The 19,669-nt window shown below is 42.0% G+C and overlaps 1 protein-coding gene across 2 annotated transcripts in view; it reads left to right on the forward strand.

Annotated features, from left to right (window-relative positions):
* Positions 1 to 12,595: 12,595 nt before the first annotated feature.
* ACAP2 (ArfGAP with coiled-coil, ankyrin repeat and PH domains 2) overlaps positions 12,596 to 19,669 on the forward strand; it is a 153,532-nt gene continuing 146,458 nt past the window's right edge. For both annotated transcript variants that reach the window (XM_065943559.1, XM_065943560.1), the window contains exon 1: positions 12,596 to 12,921. In XM_065943559.1, coding sequence (XP_065799631.1) covers positions 12,869 to 12,921 — 53 coding nt within the window. In that variant the 5' untranslated portion in view covers positions 12,596 to 12,868. The remainder of the gene's footprint in view (positions 12,922 to 19,669) is intronic.

The following is a 19,669-nucleotide window of genomic DNA, read 5'->3' on the forward strand; positions in this document are numbered from 1 at the left end:
TGAGACCCCGTGGACTGTAGCCTGCCAGGCTTCTCTGTCCATGGGATTCTCCAAGCAAGAATATTGGAGTAGGTTGCCATTCCCTTCTCCAGTGGATCTTCCTGACGGCCTACTGCATTGTAGGCAGATTCTTTACTCTGAGGCACTAGGGAAGCCCATGTTTACTATGTGCCCAATTAAAAATGAGCTAGATAGTTCTAAATGAAATAGCACATGGAGTTTTTTGCCTCTTCAAGGAGCTTCCCCAGTAACTTAGCAGTAAGGAATCTGCCTATAGTGCAGAAGACTTGGGTTTGATCCCTGAGTTGGAAAGATTCCCCTGGAGGAGTGTATGGCAACCCACTCCAGTATTCTTGCCTGGAGAATCCCATGAACAGAGAAGTCTGGCGGGCTACAGTTCGTAGGGTCACAAAGAGTTGGATACAACTGAAGTGGCTTATCCTGCATGCATGCATGGGCTTCATCAAACTGCAGGTTGTGACTTACTAGTGGGTCATAGGCCAATATAGTGGGTCAAAAAAGCTTTTTAAGGACTCCCTGGTGGTCCAGGGGTTAGCATTCTGCATTCTCACTGCCAAGAGCCTGCATTCAGTCCCTGGCTGGGGAACTAAGATCTTGAAAGTCAAATGGCAGAGCCAAAAATAAATATATAAATAAAATAATAATAACAAAAAAACAAAACAGAGAATTGCATTTGGAAAGGGTAATACTGTGTCATGCCATGTCTATTTCAATCACATATATATCTATATTTCATTCACACTCATTGATCATGAGGTTAAATGGATTTCTGATCATGGATCCTGGTTTTATGAGTTTGAGAAACACTGTTTTGAGGGTCTTGTTCAAATTCTTGTTCTGCAAGCTGACTGTGTCACCCTGGGTGTGTCCATTATTGAATCTTGAAGTTTCTTATGGCTCTTTAAGATCGTGACTCCTGATGTAGGAGGTCCTCCCTGTTTGGTAATATGGCCAAATGTCTTGCTCTGACCTCTAGTGAGTCAAAAGGCAAAACCCAACCACTCCTTGAGGGACGGCCCCAAGGAAGCAGTTGGCAAAGCATACGCCAGAGCAGAGCAGCTGCGGGAGGCTGATTTCAGATCCTAAAGTACCTTGTGTTTCCAAGTTCGGGAGTGGGAGGAAGGATGGGGAAGTGTGAATTGCTTATCTCCATAGTGCCACCCACCTCTGCTGCCGTCAGGAGTCAGTCGACAAGCTGCCGACAGCTCTGTGGCAGTGCCCTTGCCCACCCGGGCCCCTTTCAGCTGCTAATTATGGAATCAGCTGAGGAGAACAGTGAAGGCTGGTATGTCCATCAGAAGACTGGGGGGTCGCTGCATGCCTGATGATCATCTCCATGGAACTTGTTTGCGAGAAGTTGCCTGGCAGGTCAGCTGTTTCATGGGTGGAAGGGAGGGTTGGCTCTGGCTAATTATATGTATATAGCAACCATGCCAGTGGTGATACACACCCCTTTGGTCAGTGGCAGCATGCCACTGGCACTAGCCCACCCATTAGTTTTGCTCTAACACGTCTTCTAATTCTCTGAGAGAGGTTAAGAAAGCTGGAGTCAGAACTGCAAGGAACAGGAGCCGTGGTGGCTGGGACAAGAGGTGTTAGACAATTTCTGTTCTTTGAGTGTACCTATGTTGTGACTAATCCTGTGGAAACCACAGTTCATTGAAGAGGCACTGAGGCCCGAGGTGAGGATGGGGTGGTTAACTCCTGTACTCCTGGGGTCTGCTGCTTCTCTAACAATTTATTCCTTGTTCTTGATATTTTAGGCTTCCCTTGTGGCTCAGCTGGTAAAGAATCTGCCTGCAATGTGGGAGACCTGGTTTTGATCCCTGGTTGGGAAGATCCCCTGGAGAAGAGAAAGACTACCCACTCCAGTATTCTGGCCTGGAGGATTCCATGGACTGTATAGTCTATGGGGTTGCAAAGAGTCGGACATGACTAAGCGACTTTCACTTTCACTTGATATTTTACTAACTTGAAGCATCTTTTCTAATTAATTAATTTAAATTTTTTTCTTTGGCTGTGTAGTGAGGCATGTGGGTTTTTAGTTCCCCAACCAGGGCTCAAACCCATGCCTCCTACATTGGGAGTTCACAGTCTTAACCACTGGACTGCCATGGAAGTCCCACATCATCCTTCCCAGAGCACACACATCTGGTGTTTTTTTGAATGTGTAGTTTCAGATTTATAGCATTTGAGTAAGCATTTGTTTTGGTGCAAAGGCTGTTAGTAATGTTAACATGACCTTTTAAACAAGAATACTTCCCTTGTAATTAGATCTGTACCTTAATATAGGACAGTCTTCAAAGGAACTGATAAATAGGTAAAATTCATCAGCTCTTCCCTCCTCTTTTACTTTTTTTAAGCAACATCAAGAGCAACAAGCCTTCTTGTCCTTAGGAGAGATGAAGAAATGAGATATGCAGCTTCTTATCTTTTCTAGGAAGGGACATATTTGGCTCTATTCCTACTGTTGATAGAAGCTGAAAAAAATGTTTTTAATTTCAGTCATGGAAATAGCTTGGTTTTACCTATCAATATAACTTTAGCACATGAAGGAAGACGATAAATTTACTTGGTCACTTTCTACTTCCTTAGGACTTCTGCCAAGAGGTGGTTAAATGCAAAAGACAGACATTCGGATGAAAAGCTGTAAGTGTTCTTCTGAAGGTCATGGGTGGCCCTTGGTAGGCACAGAAAGAATCAGTGAAGCCCAAGACGTGAGTGCCCCTAGCATCGATGGCAGCAGGAAGGAGATCTGCTTTTCACTGTCACACCCCTTTGCACATATGCAAATGTTCAAAGTATTTAAATCATAAATAATAGCAACAAAACCAAAGTCCTCTAGTATTTGTATTAAAGCTTTATTTTCCTATTTGGAGATACTAAACTTTCTTTAAAATAACAAAAGTAAAAAAAGAGGGTAGGTATTTTGAGGCCATTAAAAGGAAGTACCAAAATGTCCTTGTTGTAATACCACATCCTCATGTGTAAACACTTGTAAAGCCATGAATTCAGCACTAAAGAGAGGGTTCAGGGTTACACATTAGTTGGCTAACAGGTAATAGGAACAGAAATTAAGCTTAAATTTCTCTTGGAACTCAGGGAAATGCTTGTCTTTCCTGACTTACTGGTATGAGTTCTTTCCTCTGTTAATTGGAACAACGTAACAGTATGTTTTATTTTTAACCTTGTCAAAAGAAGAAAAGGAGCTTACATTCTTAGTGCAACTTTGTATTCTCTTCTCCATAGTTTACATTTTTTAAAAAATCTTCACTTTAAATCTTATTATTTTCTTAAGAGACATGCAGGATATAAATGATTAAAACAGAGCAAATAGGTAAAATTTAAAACCCTTTAGGCTTCACTTTTCTTGGAATAATAAACCTGAACACTTTTTTCCAATTATAAAAGTAATATATATGTTTACAAAGAAAAGTGATAAAACATAAAGGGATAAACCAAAACAAATAATCATTGCTAATATTGGATTTATTTCCTTCTCTGTTTTTTCCCCAAGAATGACTTAAAATTTTGAAATATTCTGCTTCATGGGGTCGCAAAGAGTCAGATATGACTGAGCGACTGAACTGAACTGAACTGTATGGCTATATTATAATTTATTTAACCTAACTATTAGTAAAAATTTAGGACACATCTCTTTTTTTCCTCCAGAAATAACATTTCAGCAAACATGCATATGAACCTGTCTCCTATCCTTTTCTTAAGATAAATTCAAAAGATAAACATATTTGGTACTGTGATTGTTGTTGTTCAGTTGCTCAGTCTTGTCCAATTCTTTGCAACCCCATGGACTGCAGCACACCAGGCTTCCCTGTCCATCACCAACTCCTGGAGCTTGCTCAGACTCATGTCCATTGAGTTGATGATGCCATCCAGCCATCTGATCCTCCATCGTCCCCTTCTCCTCCTGCCCTCAATCTTTCCCAGTATCAGGGTCTTTTACATGAGTCACCTCTTCACATTAGGTGGACAAAATATTGGAGCTTCAGCTTCAGCATCAGTCCTTACAATGGATTATTCAGGCATGATTTCCTTTAGGGTTGACTGGTTGGATCTCCTTGCAGTCCCAGGGACTCTCAAGAGTCTTCTCCAACACCACAGTTCAAAAGCGCCAATTCTTGGGTGTTCAACCTTCTTTATGGTCCAACTTTCATGGCCATACATGATTACTGGAAAAACCATAGCTTTAACTATGTGAACCTTTGTTGGCAAAGTAATGTCTCTGCCTTTTAATACACTGTCTAGGTTTGTGAAAGCTTTTCTTCTAAGGAGCAACCGTCTTTTAATTTCACAGCAAGCACTGTGATAACTGTTGTGAAATGATCCTTCAGATACATTCTGTGCTTCTACAGTGTAGGAGAACCTCTATGCACACAGTCTCACCCATGTTTACTTAATTTTTTCCTCCTTATATGTGTTTCCTGTTTCCTTTTTGAAGGTAGTTTATCTTTCCATGAACCAGAGCTTTCAGAACTGTGTGGCATAGCCAGTTATACTTCTTTAAAGAACACGTATTTTCTTATGTGTTGTGTGTGGCAGAGGGAAGCCTGCAGGGCTTGGATTTTCCCGCCTCCTTGTGCAATAGGAAAGTTCATCTCTCACAGATGTGCTGGTCACTTACTGAATATTAAATATTGAATGGCCCTGACTATCTGCCAGGCTCTGTGCCACACGATAGGGATTCAATGGCGAGCAAAATAGAAGTCTCTGCTCTTGGGAGGTTTACACTTTGATGGGTTGTTTTCTAAGACAATCTTTTCTATCTTTACTATCTGAAAGGGGAGGAAAAGGTATATCTTTCTAATTTGCATGCATTTGATTTCTGAATTCAGTAATTTTTTTGTCCATTTGTATTACTTCCATTTTTAAAAATATGACCATTCTTGGTCTTTTCCTTCTTTTTCTTTTTGATTTGTCAGGGTTAGTCACATTGATCCTTTGCCTCAGTGGCAGACATCAGTGCCTTCTTTCATCCTTGCTGACTGGGCCCTGGGTGTGTTCAGGGGCTGGATGACCAATGCCAGTGGAGCTGGACTTGGTGCCAGGGCTTTTAGGAGAAACAGGAAGCAGTGCGCTGAGCCTGGGCTCTGGCATGGAATCCCCATGAGGTCTGATAAGTACACAGATTACTCTCGCTGTGCCTCCATTTCTTCACCTATAAAGGAAAGGAGCTGGGCGGGACAATATTTTTAGGTTCCTCTTCTGTCTGTGACTTGAGGTCAAGTCTGGGGTGGATGTTTCTCACTGGCCCAGCCTAGGTCACAATCCTTCCTCCTCTGTGTGAGGAGGGTTGAGAGACAGAATGGCAGCCATCTTCTGACTTTGATGGTGGCAGGTTGGCTCTGCTAAGTGGAGGATTCCCCAGATACCCCGAGTCATTCAAAGACAGAGTGACTCTATTAGTTTGCTAGGGCTGCCACAATAAAAGGGCACAGAAGTTGTTTTCTCACAGTTCTGGAGGCTGAAAGTCCAAAGTCAAGGTGTTGGCAGGTGTATCCTGAAGCCTCTCTCTTTGCCTTGCCCACAGGTGTCTTCTCCTTGTGTCCTTGCTTGGCCTTTTCTCTGTGTGTCTACATTCCTGGTGTCTCTTCCTCTTCTTATACGGACATCAATCACACTAAGTGAGGGCTCCACCCTTATGAGTGCATTTAACTCCCTAAATGCCCTGTCTCCAATTCAGTCACATTCTGAGGTACTGGAGACAGAGTTTCAACATATAAACTTCACGGGAACACAATTCAGCCTACAATGAGCAAGGAGCCCAGTTATCTTATTTAGAATAATTCTGGGAAGGGATATTGAAGGACTGAACGAAGGTTGTAGCGTTGGGGATTGGAAGGTGGGAAGAGATTCAAGAGCAGGAAAAAGTTAATAGGATCTGAGGCTCAATTAAATGTGATGGTTATCCCATAGACCATAGTCAAATCAAGAAGATAGGAAGCAAATGCTTAGAATCTTTGGTGTTTTGGATCTATAGGGCTCGTAGCTGGGCAGAGAGTAAGTCTTCTTACTATGTAATAAAGGTGGGAAGATGGGAAGAGGGTGGAAGGAAGAAGAGCAGCAGAGGGTGCAGACTGTACTGAAGCACAGACCCAACGGACTGTGGTAGGTCCTGTGGTTACAAAATGAGCAATAGGTAACATTTATTGAGTTTCATTTATGAAGGTTGTGCATCAGAATCATCTGGGGGACCTAAGCCCCAGCTCACCTCTGGAAAATATGATTTAGTAAGTAGGGCCCACATGTCTACATTAAAACAAGCAAACAGAACAGGTCTAAAGGGAATTCTGTTATACAGCCTGGATGAATCAGACATTGCTAGGTACTACTATGTGTATCTTATTTAGGGAGGGAGCATCCAGGCTTTACAGGGCCTGATTGCAACTACTTCTTAAGGTCCATGGAAAACCTGCCACCCCCATTCCAGGCGAAATCATACCATTTTATCATAAGCTCTTTATTTTTGCCTTACTCAAATAGCTTCTCTTACAAGAAAACTGATCTTTTTGGATACAGAGGATATATGCTTCTATTTCTTCAAAGAGAAAAGAAAGGTCAGTGGAGAGAAAGGGTGAGGATACAGAGAAAGCTTTCTCAGAGGAGATTGGGAGGGTTGAGGAGGTTCAGAGCACAAGGAAGAGATACACTTTCTTCTGAGACAGGTGGGTAAGAAATAAGCAAGAAAAAAAAAGAAAAGAAAAGAAAAAGAAGTAAGCAAGATGGGAATGCAGATGAGTATGCGGGGCAGTGCTGGAAAGGGTATTCCTACGTGATCATTTCTGTTTACCTTGAAGGCAAAATTATCTACAGATCATGGAGGGGTGGGCCACAGCTTGAGTGGCAAAGTTTGGGAAGAGTCATTGCATCAGTGTGCCAGAGATATGGCAGCAGACAAATGGTACAAAGACAGATGAAACTCTTTAGTATGTAGTGTTCAAGTCTTGAACTACTGAATACAGTGATACAACCTCAGATCTACTGATAAGGTATGAGAAACCTTATTTCCTTTCCCAGGAGACATGACCATCAGAGTATGAGTAACCCCTTGTGCATGCTCCTGGCCTACAACTTATCACATGTTCCCCACTCTGGTCTGACAGCTCTAGACAGAAGACACTGTTTATTTCACCTGTAAACCTCAGTGTCTACCACAGGGTTTGGCTAGAGTACACTCAATATATATTATTGAATGAAGAAGGAATGAGTGAATGTTGAAATCACTCTAGCTGAGGGTTGGAGTTGGGGTGGAAGACTGTGAGTCAGAGGCCAAAGTCTTAGATGAGCGTTTATTAGCTGTATTTTATGAGACCCAGCCATCAACACATTCTTTTAAGGAAACTGCCTTGTCTAGTCGGAGAAGGCAATGTCTTGCCTGGAAAATCCCATGGACAGAAGAGACTGGTAGGCTGCAGTCCATGGGGTCGCTAAGAGTCAGACATGACTGAGCGACTTCACTTTCACTTTTCACTTTCATGCATTGGAGAAGGACATGGCAACCCACTCCAGTATTCTTGCCTGGAGAATCCCTGGGATGGGGGAGCCTGATGGGTTGCCGTCTATGGGGTCGCACAGAGTCGGACACGACTGGAGCGACTTAGCAGCAGCAGCAGCCTTGTCTGGTAGTGAGCTGTACCACTTCCCTATCCTGGCCCCATTCCTGTACAAGTGATTAAGTTGAGTTATCCTGCCTTTCTATCAGCCATTCCTGTGTGACCTGTCATGAAAAGATGAACTGGGTTAATCGGATTTTCTCCTGGGATCTGGGGATTGGAAAACAGATTAAAATGATAAGCTCCAGAAGTACAGGTTGAAAGAATACATCAAGAATTGTCAAGAAATATTTAGCAGATGTTGTACAGTGATCCTGAAACGTTTTTAGGACTTGTGAAATGTTTTCTAATATTTTGAATGTGTTGCCTGTGTTTGAGGATTGGAATGTTTTATATTGAAATGTGACTCTTTGGTTTCTCTTGTAAAATTTGAAAGTCTGAAAATAGCAAAAACTGACTGAAGCTACGTAGAAAACAGGGCACATGCTTTCCCCTTCACCATGACCTCCCCCACTCCATATGCTTACACCTGGTCAGCTTCATTCATTTACATTATCTGTTGGCCCCTATAGCCATCTGACAACCAACCTGTTGAAGGAATAAGTAGCAATAAGGGCTTATGTGCAAGCCAGGTTCATAGGCGAACAGAATCTCTAAGAGAACAAGAGGAAACTGGTGGGCGTTGGGGAGTAGGCGAGATAGAGAGAGGATACAGCTGCTAAGGAGAGGGGAACCAGTGCTCAGAGATGCCTGGGTTTCTGGGCTTCCCAGTTTCAATAGCTGCTCATGGTTATCTTCATCATAACTCCATTTTCTTGAAATAGTTTGCAATGCAAATAGCCAGGCTAATGGAGGGAGTTACCAGGAAATTGGTGGGCAACAGCAATGAAGAAAGTAAGAGAGTGGTTTAGTTAGATGATATTAGCCTCAAAGGAGAAGAAATTCTTACATGAAGGTGAAATATAAATTATAAGTTGCTGTCAAGAGTTAGAGTCTTGGTGATTATGTATTCTGGCCCAGAAGGATCAGAGAAGGATGACTGAACTACCTCTGCTTGAGTCAAAAGTATAGTCAAAAGTATTCTCAGATGAAATTAGAAGCATTTTGGGAAGGGCTATGGGTATTCAGAATTCCAGGGGGTTTGGAGGAGGGAACTGGGAAGTCCAGGGAGAAGAAAATTGAAAGAAATTTAAGTTTTGATCATTTATATCCTCTAACTGGGCCTGGAAACTGACTTTCACTGTGTGTTAAAAAGAGCAGTCTGTATTTTGGCAAACAGAGAAGCCTTCCTGAAAGAGGTGGCATATGAGCTGCACTTTAAAGAGGAGATGAAAAGGAAGTGCTTCACAGGCAGACACAGCCACAACCGCAAAGGCTGAGTTCTAAAGGGAGAGTGGGCAGTTTGCAATTGGTGGGCATCTTGGGGCCTTAGTCACCTGGCAAGTTATTTTTATATCTTGGGGCCTTGGTTTCCATTATTATAAGAGAAATAATATTGTATTTCTTTTATTCTAGGATTCAGTGTTTATACCCTATCTCATTTTTAATATTTCTTGATTTAGGACATATCTTAAAATTGACACCCCAAAATGCTTGTTTTATAGGGCAAAAAAGAATTGTGACAGTGTTATCACTAACTCAGTTCAGTTCAGTCACTCAGTTGTGTCTGACTCTTTGTGACCCCATGGACTGTAGTACACCAGGCTTCCCTGTCCATCACCAACTCCTGGAGCTTCCTCAAACTCATGTCCATCGAGTCAGTGATGCCATCCAACCATGTCATCCTCTGTCGTCCCCTTCTCCTCCTGCCTTCAATCTTTCGCAGCATCAGTGTCTTTTCCAGTGAGTCAATTCTTCACATCAGGTGCCAAAGTATTGGAGTTTCAGCTTCAGCATCAGTCCTTCCAATGAATATTCAGGACTGATTTCCATTAGAATTGACTGGTTGGATTTCCTTGCAGTCCAAGGGACTCTGAAGAGTCTTCTCCAACACCACAGTTCAAAAGCCTCAATTCTTCAGCACTCAGCCTTCTTTACAGTCCAACTCTCACATCCACACATGACTACTGGAAAAACCATAACTTTGACTAGATAGACTTTTGTCAGCAAAGTAATGTCTTTCCTTTTTAACATGCTGTCTAGGTTGGTCATAGCTTTTCTTGCGAGGAGCAAGCATCTTTTAGTTTCATGGCTACAGTCACCATCTGTGGTGATTTTGGAGCAAAAAAAATCTCTCACTGTTTCCATTGTTTCCCCATCTATTTGCCATGAAGTGATGGGACCAGACCAGATGCCATGATCTAAGTTTTCTGAATGTTGAGTTTTAAGCCAACTTTTTCACTCTCCTCTTTCACTTTCATCAAGAGGCTCTGTAGTTTTTCTTCACTTTCTGCCGTAAGGGTGGTGTCAGCTGCATATCTGAGGTTATTGATATTTATCCCGGCAATCTTGATTCCAGTTTGTGCATTTCACATGATGTACTCTGTATATAAGTTAAATAAGCAGGGTGACAATATGCAGCCTTGATGTACTCCTTTCCTGATTTGGAACCATCACTAACTGGGTATATGCAAATTTAGCCCCATCTACAGAAAGATGTTCATTTAATAATAAGCTTAGTTGAATTATTTGCACTGATTGTGCCATACAGTTTAATTTGAATCTCAAAGTGTCATGTTAGGTGTCTTCCAAAAGATTACATTGGGGTTGAAGCATTGACGTTATAATACAGATGAGTTGTCATGCATCAGGAATACAATTATTGTAGAAACAACCAACTCTCTAGATTTGACATAATGGTTACAAATCTAGAAGAGATTGTCTTGACTAACTGAAGTGCCTGAGGACACCAAACATTTAACTGTCAATAGTTTCTAGTTATTAAGAGAAGATGTGTAGATTCTGGGCATGTGCAATATAATTTTAAAAAAAGAAACCAAGTTTATAAACAAAGGAGAAACATATATAACACTGATACACTCTTTGAAACATCTCAAAAGTATGCTGTTAATTTCTAAAGGTGATAAAGAGATCAAGATATAACTAAGTTATGAAAAGCAGCATGTCATTATGCTATACTCAGATGGTCAAAAGGGTTATATAAGACTTTAGGCAATGGAAGTGAGAAGACGTAAACTTCACCTCTGATTATGGTATTGAAGATGAAAGTGGTACAATTATGATAATAGCCAGCATTTACTGAATGATTACAATGTGGCACCGTGGTAAATGCCTTTGGACAGTCTCAAGACAATGCTATCAGATCAGTGGTGTTATATTCATTTTGCAGTGAGAAAGGTGTCTTCCAAAAGGTTATATTGATGTTGAAGCATGTGACATGTTGTACAAACAGATGAGTTGCCATGCATAAGGAATACAATTATTATAGAAATGGGTAACTCTCTAAATTCGACATATGGTTACAAATCTAGAAGAGATTGTCTTGACTAACTGAAGTGCCCGAGGACACCAAACATTTAACTAGGCAAATCCAGCTTACCTCCAGAACCATGATGCTGTTCTAACACCTTCCCTGTGCATTTTCACAGATATGATGTTTAGGTTGGGTTTAAAAGTATATACTTAAATACAGTGTAGCCATGGTACTTTTTACTTACATTCCATGAATCCATGGCACATTACTTTGCTGACAAAGTTCCGTCTAGTCAAAGCTATGGTTTTTCCAGTAGTCATGTATGGATGTGAGAGTTGGACCATAAAGAAAGCTGAACGTGGAAGAACTGATGCTTTTGCACTGTGGTGTTGGAGAAGACTCTTGAGAGTCCCTTGGACTGCAAGGAGATCAAACCAGTCAATCCTAAAGGAAATCAGTACTGAATATTCTTTGGAAGGACTGACGCTGAAGTTTCAATATTTTGGCTACCTGATGCAAAGAACTGACTCATTGGAAAAGACCCTGATGCTGGGCAAGATTGAAGGCAGGAGGAGAAGGGGTCGACAGAGGATGAGACGGTTGGATAGCATCACTGACTGGATGGACATGAGTTTGAGCTCATGAGAGTTGGTGATGGACAGGAAGGCCTGGCATGCTACAGTCCATGGGGTCGCAAAGAGCTGGAGACAACTGAGCGACTGAACTGAACTGATGAATCCATGGAATCTAAGAATCAGAAGTATGGAACTGGGGGTTATTATATGAGGATCAGCTGACGAATATCTTACAGCGGCTCCTAGAAAAGTCGTATATCAGGGGGTAGGTGTTGCAAGTTGGAGTAAATGAGCCTGCATTCCCAGAACTCTCTCATCTTAAAACTGTCAAATGCTACTGAGAGAAAGGCGTCAGTAAGGAGGAATGTCTTCTGTGGTTTTGAAAGCGGTTCCTCTACACAGAAAGCCCTGCCTCCCATACCTGTCTAAATCCTTCTGATCTTTCCATGTCCACCCCGAATGCCAGCTCCTTCAGAAAGCAGTCTCTGGTTATATGAAAATATAAACATGGAAGATACTTTCAAATCGTTAAGTGATGAAGCCAGTAAGTGAAAGATGGACTTTATCATTAAAGTTACCCGCGCTCCTTTCCTGGCCTCAGATTCTGTAAACTGAAAGGAAAAGGTGGTTTAGCCTATCTCTTCCTTTTATAATCTCGACTCTTTTTAACCTTTTCAGATTTCTGCCAGAGCTGCCGTGAAAAGCAACTCTTCTTCCTTAGACCTGCAGGCGGCGGCTCCTCCGCGTTGGCAGCTCAGCAGGGATGGGCTGGAGAAGCAGGAGAGGAGGAGGGGGGCTCTAGGGGAAGCGCGGCGCGCAGCCACGTGACTTCCTTCCCAAGGAGCCTCAGCTGCAGGCCTCCCAGCAACCAATGCGTCCCGCCTAACGACGCTCGCGCATCCTGGTTGGCCTTCGGGAACGCTTGTGGCAAGGCGGCTCCCACGGTCGCGCTGCTTATTGGCTGGCTCTACCGTCGCTCAGGCGCGTTGCCCGAGCGCCCGCAGGCGGTGCGGTCGAAAGCCCCTCCCATTGGCCGCTGGGTTTGTGGCTGGCTGGCTGAGGCTGTCAGTCCTGGGCCGTTTCCCCGAGGCAGGCGCTCTGCTGGGGGCGGGAGGAAGAGGGGCCGAACTGGGGCCTGACTAGCAGTCGCTGCCGCCACGGTCTTCGAGGCTGCTATGACCGGCGGACGACGCGCCCTCCGCAGCTCCGCGCAGCGCTAGTCGCGGCCGTGTGCCCGCCGTAGCCGTCTGCGTCCCCAGCTCAGCCGCTCCCGCGGCTCCCTCGGCTCTTCCAGTGCCCCCTGCGAGGCGAGGCGAGGCGGAGGCAGGATGAAGATGACGGTGGATTTCGAGGAGTGTCTGAAAGACTCGCCCCGTTTCAGGTAACCGGCGCAGCCGCCCGGCGCCGGGCCGGCGTCACCCGGAGCTGGAATCCTCCGGCGGTGGGGGCGTGAAAGCCGGCCCGCTGAACGCGCGGGGGCCCCCGCAGTCCGCGCCCTCCGACGGGGCGTGCGGCCGTTGCTGTGACTCCCGATCCGGAGAGGGCTCGACAGCCCCGACTAGCCCTTCGTGAGGGGCGAAGCTGGGCCAGGAGGGGGACGTTGCCTTCTTTTGCCCCTTCCTCGGCCTCTGCCCAGGGCGGAGTGCCCGAGAGGCTGGGCGCACCCGTTTCGAGGAACTGGGGTGCAGCCGCGTCCCCGAAGACTCGTGCCCTTTGCGGGCGCGCGCTCTCCCCTTCCTCTGGCCGCTTGTCCTTTCCCCTTCCTTCCGCTCCTTCTTCGTTTCCACCCCCACACCAGCCCCTCTTTGAGTGAGCTTGCAGGGCACCCTCCTGCAATTCACATAGTTCCTCTTCGCGCTTTCCCGCTCCCCCTACCTCTAGGAGGAAGGACTGGGGGGCGAACTGGGACATCGATTTCTGCTGCTGGCTTGTCCCGGGCCAGGGGGGCTTCTAGGAAGGCGCTGGCAGTTGATTGTACTGGAGTCGGGGGTGGGAGTGTTTGACCAGTCTTATTCTATTCACTGTGGTCCTAGACTCTTAGGCTTTTCTTTCCACCTAAGCTCTTTGAAGGGGGCACCGCTGTCGAGAGTACCGGGCTGAGGGGTGAGGACTAGGAGAAACAGTCCATTTCTGTTTTGAGAACGGAAGTAGGAGGGCCCTGAAGATTGCATTTCTGTTCCTCTTCCAGCAGCGTCGGCCCGGGAGGGCCCCGGTCACCGTCGGATGCTCCCAGTGGATCTGTCACATAAACTGACTTGGTGGCACTCCGATTCACATGGGCTGGCCTTCCCCCCTGGAGAGCCGGCAACCCTGAGGGTGTCCAGAGCCCAGGCTCTTTCGGTTTTGGGCATCTTAGAAAACTCTTGAATTGTTTAGATGAATAGAGTTTTGCTAGGTTGTGTTTTACACTGCATTTATAGGTCTGTCCTTAGGCCTTAAAAATAAGGCCTTCAAAACTTCCGTTAGAACTGTGACAGGTCTTGAAAGCGTCTCCTGAGCATTGATGTTTGTGCTCGCTGATCTTTAGGGCAAGCCTGGGTTGTAAATTCCTGCATCCTCTGCCTGGGATCGAACTGTTCTCATCTTTATCACTGTTAATTTGATTTGCCCCCCCCCCCCCCCCCCTTTTTTAACCCCAGTGAAAAGCAAAATATTGTAAAATTTAATGAACTCCTACTTCTAAGACAATGTCCTTTGGTTTCTGTTTGTTTATTTTTTGGTGTTAATTTTATTTGGAACTTAGGGCTGTTGCTTGTAAAAAGGTGCACATAGTCGGGTGGAGAGAAGGATGTTGTTGGTATTAGTTTTTAAAGCTGTATGTTTTGCGTGATTTGACAGACTCAGGAGGTACAAATGGATAGTTTACAACAGCATTGCAAGTTAGATTCAGGACTGTGTGGCAAAGGAGGTAATTTTTAAAGTGTACCTTAAGAAGTTCTATTTTTTGGTGGAATTTTTATTAATGTGACCCAGCTATTACTGAGTAATGATGTAGTCACAGCATTTTTTTTTTTTTTTTTGGTCTAGGGAATGTGACTTTGTGCTCAGTTTTGTTTTGCATTTTAAGTTTTATTAAAAAAGAAAAAGTTGAGAAAAGTTATTTGGAAATGTTTCTAAGTACTGTTTTTGGTTATAAACCATGTTCTGTCTTTGTTTTTGAAATAAAAGAGTAATTGAATGTAAAGTAAGAGGAAAAGATACTGATTAAGTTGTATGGAATATTGTAGTAAGCGTTTGTTAACCTTTAGTATAATACCTATTCTATATTAATTAAGGCATTAGGGATTTTCAAGAGTTGTTTCCAGTATTCCATTTACTCTTGGCTGCAAATTGGGACGAGAAACTAAGATTCACAGAACTGTAATATATTGTATACGTTTGTGAGACTAGATCAGATTTGCCAGGAAATAAAAGTCTCATCATATATATTCCTAACTATAACTCCATTACTGTGTAGGTTTCTATAGCATTTGAAAATAATATTTCAGAAGTCTTTATTCACATGCTTATGTATAAGAGAAACTTTCAAGAGCATTGCATACTTTGAGTGATATTTTGAAGTATTTGTATCAGAAAATTTGTGACGGCTGGGCTTTTTTGACAGCAAGGCTGCTGTACTATTTATTCCTTGTAGTGTCCTGATCTGTTGTGGTGTTTTAAAACTAATTCCTATTTTTATTATCCTTCACAAATGAATTTGTGGCATTTAAGTCTGGTATGTGGACATAACTGTCTTGAATGTTGTATAATCAATGTAAATGGCAGTTCATGCTGAAGAAAATTTTCACCAGTGGTCAAGCTTTAAACATTCATTTTCCTGTTAAATTGATAAGGAAAACAGGAGGAAGACTGGTTGAAATGTGGAGCGAAGGATATTGCAGTTGCAACATTGTTTTTAGTAATTTGAATAAAGTCTGTGGTTACATTTTACATTCCTGTGAACATTTTGTTTTGTTTTTAGATTGGAAGGCACATTTCTTTGTGTAATTTTGGGTTCTCTTAGTTTTTTTAAAAGCCACTCTAAAGGTCAGAATCTTGTTCATTTAAAATCTACAGGGAAGTGAATGCATCTAACTAAGTATACTTTTAAAAATATGTCAAAAAAATAAGGTGGAAATTATCTATTTTGACTGTTGAAGAACTTTGAACTTGTTTGGGCCTGCCCTAAATTGTATGTGTAAGTGTGCTTTAAAATTTTATAAGAATTGTGCTTTTTCTTTATATAAACATATGGTTCACTCAGGAAGTGAATATTTTGTTTGAAATAAAGAGTTGAATTAATTAGTGGTTTTTGAATTGTGAAAAGAAAAGAAAGAAAGGTAACGCTAAGTCGTGTCTGATTCTCGCGATCCAGTGAACTGTGGCCTGCCAGGTTCCTATGTCCATGGGATTCTCCGGGCAGTCCACTGGAGTGGATTGCCATTTCCTTCTCCAGGGGAACTTCCCCACCCAGGAATGGAACACAGGTCTCCTGCATTGCAGGCAGATGCTTTACTGACTAAGCTACATAGGAAGCTTTGAATTGTGGAGGATTTGCTCTAATTTATTGCCCAAATATAAAAATATTGCATCTTTATATGGAACATTTATTGTTTATCCTTAAACAATATTTATTTTGCACCATTCTGAAGATTTTTTGTTTGATTCTGTTTCAGATATAATCCTTGTTCAGTAACTTAGGATAAAAATCTTAAAAAGATGTTTTAGGGTGAAAGGTTTTAATGGCTCAAAGACAGCACACATGTGCGTGCGCACGTGCATATTCTATTTTGCTATTAAGCAAGTGCCAGTCTTGACTGATATGCTACTTTTCCTTCCATATTTAGAACAAATACACTCTTAATAATTGGTAATTTACACATGGAAAATATAGTGGGCAAGAGATGAAGCAAAATGTGTTCTTATTTCAGAAATGGTAGAATGGCATTGTAAAGTAGTTTTATCGTGAACCAAAATATAGGAATCCAGCTATTCCTCATTGCAGCTTCTAATTCTTCATTTAATGTAGTATCAGCTTAAGTTGAAATAAGGAAGAACAAGCTCTTATAAAATGCCAGATCTCATACTCTAGTATGCTTTTACAACTACCATCTCATTTAATGTTAAAATATATTATGATGGGGAATTATAATTTTTGTTTTTAAAGTGTTTAAAAAGATGCCAAACTGGATATTTTGAGAAGTTAAATTGACTTTCTTAATGGTGGACTTTCAAGTGGTGGACTTGGAAGTGAATTCACTCTTACTCTGTCTTTCAAGCTATAGGCTCTGTTACATTAATTAAATTTGCATTAATTGTGTGGATGATGTCATTTATTATACAAATATTTAAAAACTGGCTTTCATGTATTGCCTAGAAAAGTGTTCCCATTCCCACTATTATAGGATATTTTCCATTTATAGCAGTTTTTAGTTTCATGTAATGCAGCTGGATTTAGTTCTGAGTGTGAGGGATAATCCTATTTTATTTTCTTCCTAATGGAGGCCCTTGTCCTGATACCTTTTACTGCATAATGCATCTTTAATCATTGCTTTAAAATTATACACATATGTGCATATACATACATGTATATGAACTTGGGTCTTTTTCTGGATTCTACTCTTTTCTACCAAAGTAATTGTCTGTTCTTCTGCAAATATTGTTAATATATTAGCTGTAACATTTTATAGTTTGTTATGATATCTGGTGGGTCAGCTTTTCCTTTGTTACTGTTTTTTCAAAAACTATAATGGCTATTCTTGAATATTTTGTCTTTATAATATTATAGCTGCCTTAATATCAGAAGATGGTATGTCTTTCCATGTATTTTGGCCTTACATATTTAAAACTTTTTATTACATAAAATTTCAATGATGATCCAGCTACACGCTGTTTATTAGAGAAATACCTTAGATTGAAAGATACAAATATTAATAGGTTGAAAGTAAAAGGATAGCAAAAGGTAAATGATGCAAGCAATATCCACAAGAGAGCCGGAGTGGCTATATGTAAATAGACTTTATGACAAAAATGACTAAAGATAAAGGATATTTTATAATGATAAAAGGTTCAATCCATCAGGAAGAAGTATACTTATAAACATATATACTTAGCAGAGCCTCAAAATACAGGATGGAGAAGGCAATGGTAACCCACTCCAGTACTCTCGCCTGGAAACTCCCTTGGTCGGAGGAGCCTGGTAGGCTGCAGTCCATGGGGTCACTAAGGGTCGGACATGACTGAGCGACTTCACTGTCACTTTTCACTTTCATGCATTGGAGAAGGAAATGGCAACCCACTCCAGTGTTCTTGCCTGGAGAATCCCAGGGATGGGGGAGCCTGGTGGGCTGCCGTCTATGGGGTCGCACAGAGTCGGACATGACTGAAGCGACTTGGCAGCAGCAGCAACAGCAGCAGCAAAATACTGCAGGAAGCAAAAAATGATGGGAGTTAAGGGAGAAATAGAAATCCAATGATAATAGTCCGAGACATAATACTTTCAATAATGGGTAGAACAACTAGGCAAATGGTCAATAAGCAGATATGAGATGTGAACAATACTATAAATCAGAAAAAGATTTAATGGATATCTATAGAATACTTCAGACTTCATATTCTTCTCCAGTACACATGAAAACATTTTCTATAAATAAATTAAGCCACTAAACAAGCTTCAACAAATTTAAAAGGATTGAAATCATGCGAAATAAGTTCTTTGGCCACAATGGAATGAAATTAGAAGTAAGTAAAAGAAGGAAATCTAAAAAATTCAAAATTTGAAAAAACCAAGTAACACACTCTTAAATAACTGGTGGATCAAAGAAAAAATCACAAGGAAATAAAGTACTTTCAGACAAATGAAAACAAAAACACAATATACCAAACTCATGGGTGCAACTAAAGCAGTCCTTAGAGGAAAATTTATACCTGCAAACATGTATATTAAAAAGAAGAAAGATCTCAAATCAGTGATCTGACCTTTCATCTTAAGAAACTGGAAAAAGAAGAGCAAACTCATCTCAGAGCAGGGAAACGGAGGAAGTAAAGACGACGAGAGCAGGAATGAAAACTGAGGCTCGAACGGCGATGGAGGAGATCGGTGAAACCAGACATTGGTTATTAGTGAGGATCGACAAAGCTGCCAAGTTGTTAGCTAGACCAAGATACTGAAGTAGAAGACTCAGTCTTTTACTTTTCTCAGTTTTCTACTTTTCTTATTTCTTAATCTAGAAGTAAATAGATGTAGTACTGAAAGAGGGGACATCAATGCTGTCTTATAAAAATGAGAGAGATAATGAGATGCTATGAATAAGTTATTATTTAGATAGTGAAAGTTGTTCAGTTGTGTCCGACTCTTTGCAACCCCATGGACTATACAGTCCATGGAATTCTCCAGGCCAGAATACTAGAGTGCGTAGTCTTTCCTTTTTCCAGGGGATGTTCCCAACCCAGGGATTGAACCTAGGTCTCTGGCTTTGCAGGTGGATTCTTTACCAGCTGAGCCACAAAGGAAGTCTGTTATTCAGATGATAAATTACTTAAAGTAGATGAAATGGATATATATATATATATTCCTCAGTTCAGTTCAGTTTAGTCTCTCAGTCGTGTCCGACTCTTTGCGACTCCATGGACTGCAGCACATCAGGCCTCCCTGTCCATCACCAACTCCTGGAGTTTACTCAAACTCATGTCCATTGAGTAGGTGATGCCATTCAACTGTCTCATCCTCTGCCATCCTCTTCTCCTCCTGCCTTCAATTTTGCCCAGCATCAGGGTCTTTTCCAATGAGTCAGTTCTTTGCATCAGGTGGCCAAAGTATTGGCATTTCAGCTTCAGCATCAGTTCTTCCAATGAATCAGTCCTTCCAAATCATTCAGGACTGATCTCCTTTACGATGGACTGGTTAGATCTCCTTGTAGTCCGAGGGACTCTCAAGAGTCTTCTCCAACACCACAGTTCAAAAGCATCAATTCTTCAGTGCTCAGCTTTCTTTATAGTCCAACTCTCACATTCATACATGACTACTGGAAAAACCATAGCTTTGGCAAAGTAATGTCTCTGCTCTTTAGTAAGCTGTATAGGTTGGTTATAAATTTTCTTCCAAGGAGCAAGTGTCTTAATTTCATGGGTGCAGTCACCATCTGCAGTGA

Source organism: Muntiacus reevesi, chromosome 8, assembly GCF_963930625.1.
Source record: "Muntiacus reevesi chromosome 8, mMunRee1.1, whole genome shotgun sequence".
Taxonomy (NCBI): domain Eukaryota; kingdom Metazoa; phylum Chordata; class Mammalia; order Artiodactyla; family Cervidae; genus Muntiacus; species Muntiacus reevesi.